At 39.7% G+C, this 16,237-nt stretch overlaps 1 protein-coding gene across 1 annotated transcript in view; it reads right to left on the bottom strand.

Moving 5' to 3' along the window:
• The window catches only part of aff2 (AF4/FMR2 family, member 2), a 156,855-nt gene that overhangs the window by 109,105 nt on the left and 31,513 nt on the right, over window positions 1–16,237 (bottom strand). Inside the window, exon 2 of the mRNA XM_051419060.1 lies at window positions 4,583–4,703. Coding sequence (XP_051275020.1) covers window positions 4,583–4,703 — 121 coding nt within the window. The remainder of the gene's footprint in view (window positions 1–4,582; window positions 4,704–16,237) is intronic.

Genomic DNA, 16,237 nt, shown 5'->3' on the forward strand with positions numbered 1-16,237 from the left:
TGGATGGTTCTGTTTCACCCAAAGTTACGGACCCAATCTCAGGGATTATCTAGCGGCTGAGACATGACTTCTCCTACATTTGCACCTAACAACCTCAAATTATTGAGATGCCGACTTAGATGGGATCAGTGTCATCAGATGACTTCATGTTTGATGAAATACAGCACGTAATGTGTGTTGGAATTAGTACTTTACAGATTAAGGACAGGGCACATTTGCACAGGACTAAGAACACAGACTGAAAGAATATTTCTGCATTTCTTCAAAAAATTCCCTTGTGGTTATGTCCACAGAAACCTAAACTCATATCTCTGTGACTGGAGGCAACATTCATCTCTTCTATCATGTCTTTCTTCACAGCATAATTCTTTTTTTTTTACACCCAAAGAAGGAAAACCATGAAAATACCCCAAAAATGAAACAGGGCAAATAATCAAGCCTTATTTACAAAAGATTCATATAAGAAGGGAGAGAATTGCTTTCAAATAATCTTAAAAGATGTAATTTCTGTGTGTACACACGCACACACAAACACTACACACCGTGGCGAGCCAAAGTTAGCTGTGAATAAATTAGCCCATCTCTTCTCCATCTCAGGCTCATGAATAAAAGATCTGGTGGCTGAAGAGGAACAGAAAACACATTTACAGAGAGGCAAAATGGAAAACAGAGGAGAAAGAGAGGATGAATACCTATGTGTGTATGAGTGTGTGTGAATAGATCATCCCAAATAGCTGCTAACAGCATAACGCTCTTTAACAGGATTAGAAGAGGGATTAGCTAATAGCTGACAGAGAGTATGAATACTGGAGAGAGGAAGAGGGAAAGACAGAGAGAACCAGAGTGACGGACACACGATGGATAGACAGGTACAGAGAAAGACTGATGGAAGAAAAAAATGAAGACGAGAGAGAGCGGGAGCGATAAAAGTTCTATAAATCCTATGTGATAATGAAAAAGGGCTGATATTGATCTCTAAGGGAGCTGTTCAGTAAGTTCAGTCAGCACTTAGACACAGAGAAAGTGCAGAGAGGTTGTAGAGGCTGTGGTAAATCCACTGAATTGTATGAAGTAAAGCAACACCCTCAAAAATATAAAAATAAAAAAAAGAAATTGTTAGTGTGGCAAATAAATCAGCAGAAGAAAGTGGCAAGGTGTGCCAAAGCTGTTTTTCAAGTTAAGCAGCACTGAGAGATAAACTGGGAACCTGTACGGAGATTTATAATATTTTTTTGATTATTTTCACCTTCAATTATAGTAACGTTATATTAATAAGCTAATTATTGTTATTAATTAATGAGCGATGTAGAAACTATGTGCACAGAAGCATACTTCAGTCAGGTGGTGGTATGTGAAAGAATCCAAAAAGGGTTTGATACACACAAATAAGTTACTGTATCTAAATTGTATACTCACACTTATAATAAACATAAATGACCAGTATGTAGGATTTAGGAAGATCTATTGGCAGCAATGGAATATAATATTTAAAGGTATGTTTTGAGGGTTGCTCACATTCTTTGCGGGTTTCACAGGCACAGCAGTTTCTTCACATGCTTGGAAAGGGAGGGTGAAGTTAGGGGGTTTGAATCAAATCCTACACACTGGAGCTTTAAATGATAATAATATTATATTATATTCTTGTAGAGGGGTCCATTGTAGTTATGAAACTGACTCTGCAGTTAAGCATCTTTCAGCTCCTTGTTTTGGTTTTATGGACCAAAACGTACTGTTCTTACTTGTCGAGATGAAATTATGTTTTAGTATAAGATGAGGTGTGGCTGATCATTGAACGACTATACTTTCTGTATTTGTATGTATATATAAAGGGCTCATTCTAAGCTGATTAAAATACATTGATTTTTATATTCAGTTGATAATTAACATAATTATTATTATATTCCATTTCTGCTAATAGATCCTCCTAAATTCTACACACTAGTCATTTATGAGCAGATTACAGACACTTTAAATGTTAACCAGCCCTAAATTGAGGTTTATGTAGCTTTTGATCACATGAATCCTCTATTTCACCTCCATAATCTGTCACCTAATTGATGATCATGCCTGATTAAGCACACCTGAAACATGAAATTTGCTCTCAGAATACGTGCACAAAAACAAAAAAAGTAAAGAAACAATCTCCAACCACTTTAATCATTTAAATCCCTTAAAGCAAAAATGCATCATCTCCACAAAATGCATCTAAATTGCAGCAGTGGTGTGAAATATCACCCTTCACACAGCCCAGTCCCCTGTCATCCTTGCGCTCGCCTCACATACACACATCTTGACCTCACCTCGCCACCATTAATTAGTTGGAAACAATTAGTTGGAGTATGGAGGCACCTAGGATTAGATTCATTATCAGAACAACCTCTCCTGTGCTGCCGTCGCCCCCGAAACCTCGAGCAGCGTCTTAGTGAGAAGCCCCCGTGTCCTCTGCGTTCAGACACAGCAGCAGTTAAACACATTCTGTCAAGACTCAAAGCCAGTCTGTCCCAAGGTCGATACACTTGGCGGCATAACCAAGTGTTGAAGTGCCTTGCGGTAGCAAATGAGAGTTAACAAACCAAAATCAATTTTATACACAGGGGCAGGAGAGTGTCAATGGACTTCATGCATGGCTAGTTCACTTTCAGCTAAAGAAGAAACAAAATAATGGCATCTCAAGTGCCTTAGATCAGAACAGACCAGAACCTTATGCTTGGGGATATTACACAATTGGCCTCAGGAGGACAGCATGAGGAAAAAATGGTTACAAATGATCCATAGGCCATCATCAGCTTTATCACCCACAAAGACAACGCTGAAATGCATTATGGTACAAAAAATGTTTTGGATAATTGTTAGTTAGCAATAACAATTCCTTTCAATTGATTACTTGCACAAGGCAAAACTGTCTCGTATGAGCCTAAATCACAAAGCGGGGCTGCTTGAGAGGAGAGTGGCCCATCCTCGCTGATTAAGACGTCGTAAATTCACTCCATTCGCCCAAATGAAATTCTGGTGTCAGGCATGTCCATTCTCCTCCCGCGGAGATCAATCAAAACTTCACAGCGAAGTATAAAACTGCCTCCTAAACAGCAATGAGAAAGCAGCACTCGGCCTAAAGAATCACAGCTCAGCCAGGTTGTAAAGCTGAGCGCGTGCTGTGTGCAGATTACTGACGTCCGCTTACAGATTGCTATGTGTTTCAGTCCTTAAATTTAAACAGATAGTTGTAAAATGTGTTGTTTCAGATTCAAAGTGAAAAAAGTTTCTCTCTTTATGAGTCAGATCAGAAGACCGCGGTGTTGTTATCTACGGAGCTGGAAGGCGAATAACCTATCTTAAGCCCTATTTGGACGGGATTAACATTACAGGGGGAGGTAGAGAATGAAATATTCACTGTGCTCCTCCGTAATTTAACTCACCATTCCAGAAGGCATTTTAACCGTCAGGAAATTACAGGATATGGTTTGTAATAGACATGGACTTACAGCAGGACAAAGTCAAAAGCCGGAGGGAGGGACGTGAGGTAAAGATACTGCGTGAGGTGAATTTTCTGTCAAAGATTAGACCCCTTTTCTGAGTCATAACACAGTCAACTCTAAACAGACAGACAGAACAGATATGGATATCATTAAGTGTGACATACACTGACTGAGGATCAGAAACGCTCATTAAACTGCTTAGAAATCATAGAAAAAAGATGTTCCTTGTAACTCATCAGAATCATCGTGTTTTCCTCTGTATCAAAGTAATCCATTTGTCTGTACATGCATTGCACCCCGCTGGGCACATTGCAAACAGGATGCTAATAGCTAATTCTGCATACTTTTAATGGTTCCAGTCTCCCACAACAAATATAGAAAAAAAGAAGAAAAAAAGAACAAGGGTTAAAAAGTTAAAAATTCCAGCGCTGAAAGCCGACGTTACAACAACGCATTTACATGTTTTTTTTAAAAACTTTTACAGAGTCTTGCTCGCCTGACAGCTTCAGCTTTTCATCTGTGGTCATTTCTGTTCCCAAATACGCCGATATATTAGCATGTTACCTTGTTTCCAGCCATCAGATTAGCAGAAACATTTTTGGCTTACTAAATTTTCAGACGGAAGTAAAATTTCAATAAATAAGACACAACGACGTCCCTGTAAGAAAACCAAGCGAGTTGGCTGAAAAACACGAGGTAATTGTGGCGGTAATTATTACCGGGGTGGGGGTGAAAAATGACCCACATATGCATAATGTTAAAATCCCATCGCCCTCCCAAAAATAAATAGACCCAGACCGCGGGAAACAGCTAACACAGCTAACGTTAGCGTGGTTAACTCTTAAGTCCAAAAAATATGCCTACCATTACCTCTACAGCAAAATAAATAACATGTTCTATTTCACTCATTTCATTTGTACACAAACAGAAATGTAAAAATGTTCATTTGCTGCTTAAGCTGTAAATAAAAATGTCTTTATTTTAGTGTCTCAATATCTCAAAGTTCTCATCTAACGCTTCAGAAAGAAAGCAAATAAGTGTATTTCTGCAAACTATGTATACATTATCAACTATTAATTCATTTATTATTAATCAACCACACTTACTTTATAAGGTTCTCCAAAAAGGTTGAATCCAGTTGAGAACAGGTCTTCATCCTGTTGGACCTCCTGGTTCCTCCTCTCCCACTCTCTCCTCTTCAGGGCGCTGCGCTCCGACTCCAGATGACTGGAAGGACACAAAGAGAAAGGCTTGTTAGCATCCCCCACTGAGGCCGACACATTGCCTGGCACCAGCGAGACCTGCTGGTTTCTAATGAGTATTGCTAACAAGTCATTTTTTGGATCTGCGAAGGGTTTTGGCTTAAATTCTTTTCCTGCAGCGTGATTAGAGAAGCTGGGTAGCTGGTAAAGGAGAATAACAGAGTAAATCATGCCATTGCACTGTCTGAAAATGACTCAAATTCCACTTAACAAGCAAGAAAGAAAATGAGATAAAAACTGAATCTTGGTGTATCTTTTAAAGTGACAGCAAGAAACAATGGTTTCTGTAAAACAGGAGGAAAAGTAATGTAGGTAAAAATATCACACTTGATTAATGGAGCTTAATGGTTTGTTTAAGTTAACTACTAATATTTAGACATTGATGACTTATCAAACCTGTCTCTCTCTCTCTCTCTCTCTCTCTCTTTGGATATGATACGGTTTCCTTTCCAGTCACTATTTACCTCACCTCCAACACATGCCTTCTCCCACCGAAACTAATATCCAGATAATCCTTTCTCTATTAAACACATAGACGGTGACCTAAGAGTTTTCTGTCTCTTTGAATCAGCTCAGCACTGAGGTTAACTATTTATTTTTACTATCTATCTTTTACTTCAAACTCCCATAAAGTCCTTAACCCACACTATACATCTGGTCCTTATATAATCCAGACACTTCTCAAAGCTAAGGCCCATTGATTATGCCTTGTATCTGTAACTGCAGGAAAGTTTGATTAAATAGAAGATCAGCCAAAGACAATATACTTCAAGATTCATGAGGAATAGTACAAAGTTGTGCATTCAAGATCAGAACAAAGAACGGATTTAAATATATTTTAAAAGGTATTTTGTGTATATTAATTACAACCGAACAGTGTATAAGAATATTTAAGTATTCCTTTGTACAGCCTGTGTTATTTATACTGTGGAAATAGGAACGAGTCGACCGCAGAGGCCGAAAAACAACCACCAGTAAATAATGAAATTAAATGAATGTCTTAAATCTTTATATACCAACTCACACAAAAAGCTGAACACAGCACGGACAATAAATTGTGTGTTTCTACAATATTAGCCAGAGCTTGAAAAGGCAAGCCTTTTACAGGTTTTTCTATTTATAATAAGGTCAATATGATGTAACATATACCATTAGCTGGGTACTTTCATTCATGAGTGCATTCATTTTTAACATAGGTGGGCCCTGTGGGAATTGAAGTCCTAATCCAGGCAGTGTTTATGACACGCTGTACCCACTGAACCACAGCACACTGCAAAGGACAAATACGTTTATGTCCTGTCACAGTGTCATTGGACGGATCCCAATAAAATTTGCTTTTAATCTTTCAACATTCCTACACTCCAGCTATGAACTATGGTTTTCTGTCTTAAGAGCCAGAATTATTGCTTGTGGAAATAATTCAAGATGTCCTCTCGTGGCATAAATATGAGACAGCTGACAGTAAACAATGATAAGAATGATTGGAAGCAAGGGAGAGTGGTCTGTGGGGAATAAAGAGTGGGGTGAAACCCAGGTTTTTGGAGCATTCTCCTTACATAACCATGTATTTTTAGCTAAAACCTCCTTTCACTGCACAGTTACCGATTCACCCTGCCCTCCTAAACTTTTTCAGTCACCAGCCTCCACTGAGAAATCTACAAGCTAGCAGCTCAAACTCAAATCTTAGAAGTACAAAGTAGTGTGTGTGCATATGTGAGTGTGTGTGAGTACAAGTTATGCCTGAGGCTGTGGCCTGCTGACCCAGGAAAGGGCATCCTGTTTTACCACATCCACCGCCGAGAGATGAGACGGGCCGGCTAATTAGCGATCAACACAATTAAAAGAGACTTTCTCTTTTTCTCTACCAGACCTTGCCTTCAACATTTAATCCGTCAGCAAAGATGTGAGTGGGAGGGAGAAAGAGCGGAGAGGCAATGAGAGGAAAGAGAGGTAGAGGGGAAGAAAATCACGGAGACCCATGGGAGGGAAAAAAAGACCCAGTTTCAGGGCAACAGACAGTTTCTTAAAAGGAAAAGAAAAAATAACAGAATGATGAAAGACAGAGTGGAGGGATGGGGAGAGGAAGGTAGAATGGGAAGAAGGGAGGAGCAAAAAGCAAGAGAGAGCAGTGGGAATACCAGACAAAATGATTGACAGGTTAGGTGTGTGTGTGTGTGTTACAGCAGTATACGTAGATGTGATCATTGTGTGCGCTGGGACTGCTGGTTGACATGTGCATTGTCTGTCAGCGCAGGAAGATAACTGACAGAGCTGTCACTACGACAAACACACACGCATGTATACAGTATACACACACACACACACTGTCCCACGCCACAGATCACTGTCTCTGTCTCCGTCTGTCACGCTAGACATTCACACGGAGGGAAACCAGGTCAGACGAGGTAATTAACACATCCAGGATTTATTTCCCAGCGTGCAGCAGGAACAGAGTACGACACTACCTGTCACACACAGGTGAGTCTGCCACTGCCATTGTGCTGCGGTCGGCCACGTCAGTAACAATCTTTACTGCCGCTGTGAAACAGGAATGTTGTACTAAAGGTCACAAGTTGTTTTATAGTGAAACCTTTATTTATTAGTTGAACAGTCGAATAGTTGAATTGAAACTTTGTATATTGTACCAATCCAAGTTAATTTAAAAAAATACATAATATAGGCTACTGTAGAAATATATAATTTTTTAACTGTATGAATAAATGAATGCCATTGAACTTTCCCTTTTTTTTTTCATTTAGCTCGCTCTGGCTAACTAAGTTACACTACCAGAAATCAACTCTTCTTCGCTGCTCTAAAACAGTAGTTGCCAGCACCTGTACCCACACGTGACCCGCCCCAACCCGGCCTCTTATTGGCTGGTCAGAGTTAGAGTAGGGCAGGTCATGACTTTGCAATCTTGGGGGAAAAATGGGGAATAATGGTATAGACTATGATGTGGTATCAGATTGGTATCAGACGGGCATACTCGCCAATACCAAATTCCACATTTCAGACAGTATCCGAGGCATTACCGATACTGGTATCAATATCGGAACAACACTAATTTATTTGTTTGATTTAAACACGTTAGTTGGTAACTCTGGACGTTACTCTTTGTCATGATTTGAACCAAAGAGCACTGAGGTTACAAAACTACCCATTGGTGTTAGATTTGACAATCTGGCTATTTGTCATCAACGCAGGTTTACCCATGAAAGGGATTGCTTGCTGCTCCTCTCCTTTCAATAATGTGGGACGAACACCACACTGAACTGTGAGGGGCTGCCGATGACTCAGCAGGTTTAATACAAAGTTATCCTTTATTGATCCCCGTAGGGAAATTCACTCTCTGCATTTGACCCATCCGTATTGCTAGGAGCAGTGCAGGCGCCAGGGGACCAACTCCAGATCTGAGCTTTGGTCGATCCGTTTTAGGGAAATCAGAGCTTGGGGAGAACATTGAAACTGCACACAGAAAGGCCCTGCCCCAGCCTGGATTTGAACCCAGGACTTTACTTCAGTCAGTAGCGAACCACAACGTTGACAGCAGCTACACCAGCTCTCAGATGTCAGTCAACTGCTTGAAGCTTCCACAAATATGTATAAAACATTTTTTTATCCACTTATTCACAAATAGAAAACTAGAGAATTCAAACTTCAGTCGGACTTTGAACAATATTGAATATTGAACAAATTTCTATCTGATCTGATCTTTGATCTCCAGCTTCACGATGATATCCTTTGTTCAAAGATTAGAGATGGCAGCTGTTAGTTAGTCTGCAATGCTTATAGATAACAATAAAATAGTTAAACACACTTTTGAAAGAAATAAAGAAAGAAGTGAAGAAAAGCGGCAGCTAGATGATGGACAGACGGACAGACAGATGGATGGATTGGTGGGGATTAATAGTGGTGATATCAGCAGCGGGCATACTGTCGATGTAGATATTTTCTGTGAATGAAAATGTAGCGATGGCAGCTTTCTTTCCAACCACTCTGCTTTCCTTCTGTGTGTGTTAATGTGTGTGTGCGTGTGCGTGTGTCCTGAAGTAATGCTGATAGCCAGAGTAAGCTCTGGGAATTTAATCTCAGCAGAGCTATGCTGTGCTCCCCTGATAACTGAACACACACACACACACACACACACCAATGTCTCTAACACAGCCTCATCACCCCCTCATTCACTTTCACTGCACACACTTCACCAGCACTCTCTCCTTTCCTCAGCAACTGCTACTCAGGTGCCCATTAGCAAAGCACTGAACCTGCCACTCAGCAGGCAGCTGCCCAGTGGAAGTACAGATTCTTTTCCTTGATGAATGAAGGTTAATCACAGGGGTTATCATGGGGAAACTGGACTACTGCAGCTGTAAGGATACAGTAAATAAAAAGTGCAACTGACAGCTTTACCATTAGCCTATAATTTATATGTTCTAATAGTAAAATATCTATGGAACTATACTGAAATTATGAAATTTGGTTTTATTTATTATATTTTCTTATATTATATAACGTAGAACCCTTACATTTAATGCCAGTAAAAACCGAAGGTGTTTCCAACACACTGCACAGCATCCAGATGTTGAGGCTGGTCAATGGATTGAGTTGAACATGTTTCTGTGTTCTGTCGTCAGTAGGAAGAAAGGCTGCAGTCTGTGTAAGTCATCAAGAGAGTTTCTGGAGCTGCTTCATTGAAAATCAACTGGAGCCTGACTTTGTGGACTCATGCTGCATTTGTGTCTTATGGGAATATCTGTCAGAACAGTTCAAGGCAACCGCTTAGAAATATATTTTAACTCATTTGAAGCCCTGAAGACATTTTGAGCAAAGCTTTCTGTATATTTTGGTCATTTGCAGCTTTTCCAAACTAAGAACACACACTACCGTGATATTTTACAGTTACAGTTTAGTTCAAAACATTTATTTAAGCTGAAGTGAATTCATCATGTACTCATTTACTTTAATTCAAAATGATGTTTTTTTAAATAACATTTAGCGAAAAGGGCACATTTATTGGATTAATCGGAAGCAGAACAATCTCAGTGCTGGACAGTAATTGTCAGACAGCACGCAGCAGCTGAGATGAACACGCTAAATGGAGGCTTTTATGTTCACATGCTGTAAAATGTCCCAATAGGAGCGTTTTCTCAGCAGAAAAGGCACAGGTGTTACTAATAACATTAACCATGGCAGTGAGCCAGCATGTACAATACTGGGACCCAAAAAAAACAAAGCAGCTGAATGGAATTCAGCTGTCATCACATATAAATACATATACGTATATAGCTTCCCTCTGTCTGGTGAGCCAAAACCATGTTTAAGCTCTGTAAGGATCTACAAATCACTAACTTTCCTAATATAACAGATGTGTGACAATTTATCCATGTTTCCACATTTGGTAGCTGTGGCTCAGGTGGTAGAGCAGTGCATCCACTGATCACAGGGTTGGCGGTTTGATCCCCAACCGCCTCCTGTCCACACGCTTAAGTGTCCTTGGGCAAGACACTGAACCCCACTTTGCTCCCTACAGCCACTGGGGATGCACAAGCCAGTGCATTCTGAATTACTGATCCCTTGCCTGGAGAAATGGGGAGGGTTGCGCCAGAAAGGGCCTCTGGTGTAAAAAGCCAGTGCCAAATCAGATATGCAGATCTACAAATCATTTGCATTTGGATAGTGCTAACATATGTTCAACTACGTCTCAAACATGATGATGCATTGTTCCTGAGCAAATGTGTTACATTTTTATAGTGGAATATTAGTTTCGTTAAAGCAGCAACAAGGAGGTTTAATTCTGTGTTGATTGAGGAGAATACGACGTGGTGGCATGTATTAAGAATAACCATATAGAAATAGCCGATCTTATCGCTGATGATTATGTAGGTCATACACATTTTTCAGAATGAAATTTAAACAGTTTCATAACCAGCAACAACAACCTCCTTGTATTAGGTTTAAGTTAAGAACTAACCGGAAAAACTATGGAACAAAATAACTGCATTCTTCTAAATAAGGTTCCCATTAAATGTTGGGTTCTTGTGTTAAAATAAATTAGAATTTTATAACAGGACCCCTTTAAGTCGTTTTAGTTGTAGAAAGTGTAAAATCCTCATCAAAAACCAAACTGTCCAACATAAACTGATTAGAGATTCTGCTTTTATTTTAAATTTAACCCGTGTTTAGTTAGTGACACCTCTGCCAATAATGAATTCATTATGACAGTTTGCTTTTAAAATAAATCATCTTACTAATCTATTTCTTCCACACTACTGATTATTATACCTTTAACTCAAGTGGTGTTATAAAAAGCACTTAATGTTTTCAATCTTTGTATTTTATTTAACCTGCATTTAACCAGGCAGCTCAATTAGGAATAAGCACTTGAATGCGTTTGCGACGTGTGTGTGTGTGTGTGTGTGTGTGTGTGTGTGTGTGTGTGTGTGTGTGTGTGTGTGTGAGAGAGAGAGACAGCGAGGGGATGAGGGGGTAGAACGAGTGTTTTGGAATGACAGGGAGAAGTGAGGGGGATAATGAGAGGAGGAGGAAGAGGAGGAGAGGGGGAAGGAGAGAGGAATAGCTGTCAGGCAGCAGACAAAAGCTTTGTTTGAAGTGTCAGTTCAACGACGCATTTTGTGCGTGTTTGTGTGTGTTTTCTGGTTTGTGTGTTCATTCAGACGGCATTAGAACATGAGAGAAATATCAGCAGGCATTCCTGGATAGACAGAGGCGAAGAAGAAGATCCAGAATGCCATCAATACCAAAATATACAGCTTTTAGATTTCCGTATGTGGATGGTAAGAAGGAGAATAGGGAGAATATCAGAAATCACTCTGTTTGTGTGTGTTTGACATGAGAGCGGGTATTATAATGAGACACAGACCTCAAACACATTGTTACTTCCAGCTTTGTTTTAATACACATCACACACACCGGTGTGTTTGACACTGATGGATAGATGAATCGACCGAGAGCGAGGACAGAGCAAGAATATCAGAAGGCTCTGTAGCTTTGTGTTTTTTTGTGTGTCACATCACACAGCGAGAGAGCTAACAATGACACACAAACATAAAGAAACCACACAGTATTTAAAGGAGCTCCCTCTTATTTACATATGTACATATTTCCTTAGTGTTTGTTTCTTGTCTTTTGTTTGTACGTAGAAAACAGTGATCTCAACTCTGCTCAATATTAGAAATGTTTTCTAATCCTTTTGTTTCAGAAACAGCACAAACACTTTAGAGGTTAACAGTAAGTCCCCTTAAAGTTTCATAGCAGCTGTAGCCAATTCACTACAAATAATTTACATCACAACTGACCATCTGACACACATGCTAATGAGTTTTGGATTTATCTTTTATACTTTATTTTGCACCAAGCAGCCATTGTTTTAAATCCATCAAATATGAATTTCAATTAGTAGACTTCCATTGGAAACTGCCTTGAGTTGCATGATGCATTAAAATGGTTTCTTTTCATGAATAATGCTAAAGCTGACCGATATGGATTTTTTAAGGCCGATACCAATATTAGAGGGAAATATGTATTGGTAACCAATATGGCAGCTGATAAAGTCACATTTTTGAGCTAAAATGAAGCTAGAGTACAATCCTTTTCTATGTGGATTGTACACCAATATGACTATATAAAGTCTCTTTCTTAAAGGAGCAGTGTGTATTTAGTGGCATCTAGTGGTGAAGTTGCAGATTGCAACTAACTGAGCACCGCTCACGTCTGTATCTGACAACCTGGGAATGAGAACAGGAAGAAGAGTGTGAAGAGTGTAGGAAAAACTATGGTGGCTGCAAAAAACACAAAAGGCTCTTTCTACAGTCAGTGTTTGGTTTGTCCGCTCTGAGCCACTGTAGAAAAAAGTCCCTATAAGTACTTTTAAGTGTTTTACTTGATTACTTTTTAGGACTTTTACTTCACTAGCACTCACTAGCACATATGCAGTATATATATATGTATATGTATATATAGGATTCTTTAAGATTGATGCATCAGGTACCACTGACATCAGTGTGAGTCTGTATCACATTTACAGTAAATTACTATTTCTTCAGTGCCTTTGTAACAATGTGTGTTTGAGCATATATTAAATCATGTCCCTCTTTCGAATTAGGTACTCTAACATAATGGCTTTTGGAGCCCAGTGAAACAAAGGATTAAAGAGAGCAAGAGAAAAAGCAACAATGAGAGAGAGAGAAAGAGCAAGAGAGAGAGAGCAAGAGAGAGAGAGAGAGAGCAAGAGAGAGAGGGATGTTGAAGTGTGTGATACAATGAAAACAGGCCTCTCAGGCACATTTCTGAGTGCAAACACTTTTGAGTAGAATGATTGTCAGAGCAAACATGGACTCTAGTGACTCTAGAGGCCGTTCTCACGCCATCTCATCTCATCTCACTCCGGCCACTACGTCCCCGAATTCATTGTAAACGTCTGAAATGCCCCCTCGCTGCTCTTTGTACGATGATCAAATTCATGATAAGATGGCCTCTTAAAATACTCAAATTATTTGGCTTTAATTTATCCTGGCGCGAGTGTGTATGATAGTTATTTTTTCACAGTTTTCCAGCAGTAGAAGGCAGAAAGTAATTATTTGGAAAAGTTTGACTCACTCTAAAGAGTCTTTTCAGCTCGGTCCAATTGCACATCTGTGATTATGACCTATTCTTCTTTCAGAATGCAAGAAGAGCATTGTCAAAGATGTGTGATAATTCACAGCTAAGGTGTGAAGATTCATAGTGTTTTCATTAATAATGGAACATGTACTTCCTTTTATTAATTAGGTGCTGCTGAAAAATGACCAGATGAATTGTAGGAATGGACTTTCACAAGTTTTGTAAAATAAAAATAAAAAGTAAAAAGATGCAGTAAGGAGGAGTGGAGAGAGGCGTCTTTCAGCATGACTGAGCTGACTTTACCTCTGGATTACTGTGGCGCTGATGTTACAACACAGCAGACTGAATGTGTCAATCTCTTACCGAGGTGATTGATGAATTAGCATTAGGGTTAGATGAATGAACTAACCAACATCATTTGGATTACTGCATGATTTTCTTTTCATTACAGGCCAAGGCAGTCTTATTTTATCACGCTGTCTGCAGTCCATGCTGTTGCAGATGCACATTTAGCAGGGATCTACGGTGTTTAAATATGTCTGCCCACATTCTACCCTTATAGATCAACTTAGTTATTAGTGAATTAACATCACTGCCAGAATTTTCTGTGAACTTCACAGTATCTTCTGCCTTCACCCTGATTTCCACATAGGCTCTCAATGAACCCTGATTACACCCAGCAGTGCTAATGTTTAGACGCTACAGAGGGCTGCTTCCCATCATCAGATTTCAAGATTTCTTTCCGCTCTGCCTTTGATGTGTAACTCCCAAGTCTGCCTGAAGGGTGTTTTCATGTGGCAGCGGGCCCAGTGACTTCCAAACTGCTCCACAAAACAAAAAGAAAAATAAAGCATGATGTGAATCACAGGGGAAAATGAGTATGCAGTGGCAACGATGACACTGTATTCCTAACATTTAAATGTGTCATGGCAATTATTCCACAGAAATGTGTTATGCTAAAAGGCTACAGGTTGTTTCTCCAGCTGCCAACACAACAAATGACACAAAACCATAAATGATGGTGTGAAGAAAAACCTGATTGCTCAATGTTGCCTTTTGAAAGGAAAACTGATTATTCCCCGATTAGCCAGATCAGTGAAAAGGGCTTTCTTTATCTTCTGACTTTCACCTGATAATGAGGGGTTAATAATTTAACACACACTCAAAAAGCAAACCCCCCCCTTCTCCTACACGCACACATATTCACACACACGTCCATACTTAATCTACAGACTATTAGCTGATGAGAAAGAATTAGGGCTTGGTAAATTAGTTAATTAGATAATGAATGAACACACTTAACTACATCCTGTATTCTGTAAAATCAGAGCGGGAGAGAGACACAGCAAATTATCAGATAACACGTTAGAGAAAGAAGGACAAAAGATGGAGAGAGAGAGGGGGTGAGGAAAGGGGGAGACAGAAAGAGAAAGAGAGAGAGAGAGAGTCAGGCAGAGGCATGTGGTGACGTTAATGTTTGCCTCCGAATGCTCTGAGAGCCGAGCTCTGGAGACATAGTCTGGCTAAAACACACAAACACACACACATACACATACACGCACAGGCACGCGCACACACACACACACACACACACACACACACACACACACACACACACACACACACACACACACACACAGAGAGTATCCCTCACCGTCTTTCTCAGAAACACCCATTAGTAGGTGTTCATGCACTTGCACACACTTGGCACACACTTGCACAAACCCACACGCAACCATGCAACAAGCCTGCATGCATACACACACACACACACACACACACACACACACACACACACTCGATAAGAAAACAATGTTAGACAGGCAGTTTATCATAAGGGCAGGAAGAGACAGAGAAAGATTAGAGACCATCCCCGTATTCACAGGAACATAAACACTGTGTCTGTGTAGGTGTGTGTATGTGTGTGTTTGCACAATTTCCAGAAAATGACTCAGAGGGGAAAAAAAAGGTAATTTTGGGAGAATTAAATTTAGATTAGGGTGACATGAACTTTGAGTCTTATTCTGTGTGTAAATGTAGACACTTTATATGTCTGTGTGTGTGTGCGTGTCTCTCTCTCTCCAAATCTAATGACATTATGTTTGTTAATATCTGTATCATATAATCCTTGTGCTTTAATCTCCTTCACTTATATGCCCGCATATATACATTTTTGCCTCTGTGTGTGTGTGGGCCTGTTAATTTCCGCAGTGTTTAAGGCTGTTTATATGTTAATGAGATCTGTCATCTAGAACATAATAGCTTTACTAATGTAATCACAGCCATTATCACGCTTATGATCTCTGTCTCAGACATTATCGCTGATGTCACATGCTTGTCAATGCAGCTGGGATCCTCTGACAGTGTCCCCGTCGCTGCTATAATGCAACGGCCGCTCGCACACCGCTGACGTTTCTTGCGCTATTCGCAGTCAAGGAATTATGTGATTCTGAAAATTTAATTGAAAAGACAGCCGTGTAATTCTTGTGCTTTAATCTCGCTCATTTACATGTGTGTACATGGCCACATATGTGTGTGTGCCAGGGTTGTGGAATAAGCTCAGATACATGTATATTGAAAAATATAGAAATATGTTGTTGTTTGCAAGCACAAGTTTTATCGCCCTTTTACTGACTGTGTGATGTGGTCATAAAAATGAACCAAAATTGTTTGTTGTTATTCTTGTAAAATTATAATTAAAGGTCCAGTGTGTAACATTTATGATCTAATATTCATATGTTTGTTTTTACTAGTGCACAATCACCTAAAAATGAGAATTGTTGTGCTTTCATTACCTTAAAATTAGTTATTTTTATCCCAGACAAACCAAAGACTGGCTCTACGTTGGGCCACCGGAGTTTCTACTGCACACCCTGAAGG

The sequence above is a fragment of the Dicentrarchus labrax genome, unplaced genomic scaffold, assembly GCF_905237075.1.
Source record: "Dicentrarchus labrax unplaced genomic scaffold, dlabrax2021, whole genome shotgun sequence".
In the NCBI taxonomy this organism is placed as follows: Eukaryota; Metazoa; Chordata; class Actinopteri; family Moronidae; genus Dicentrarchus; species Dicentrarchus labrax.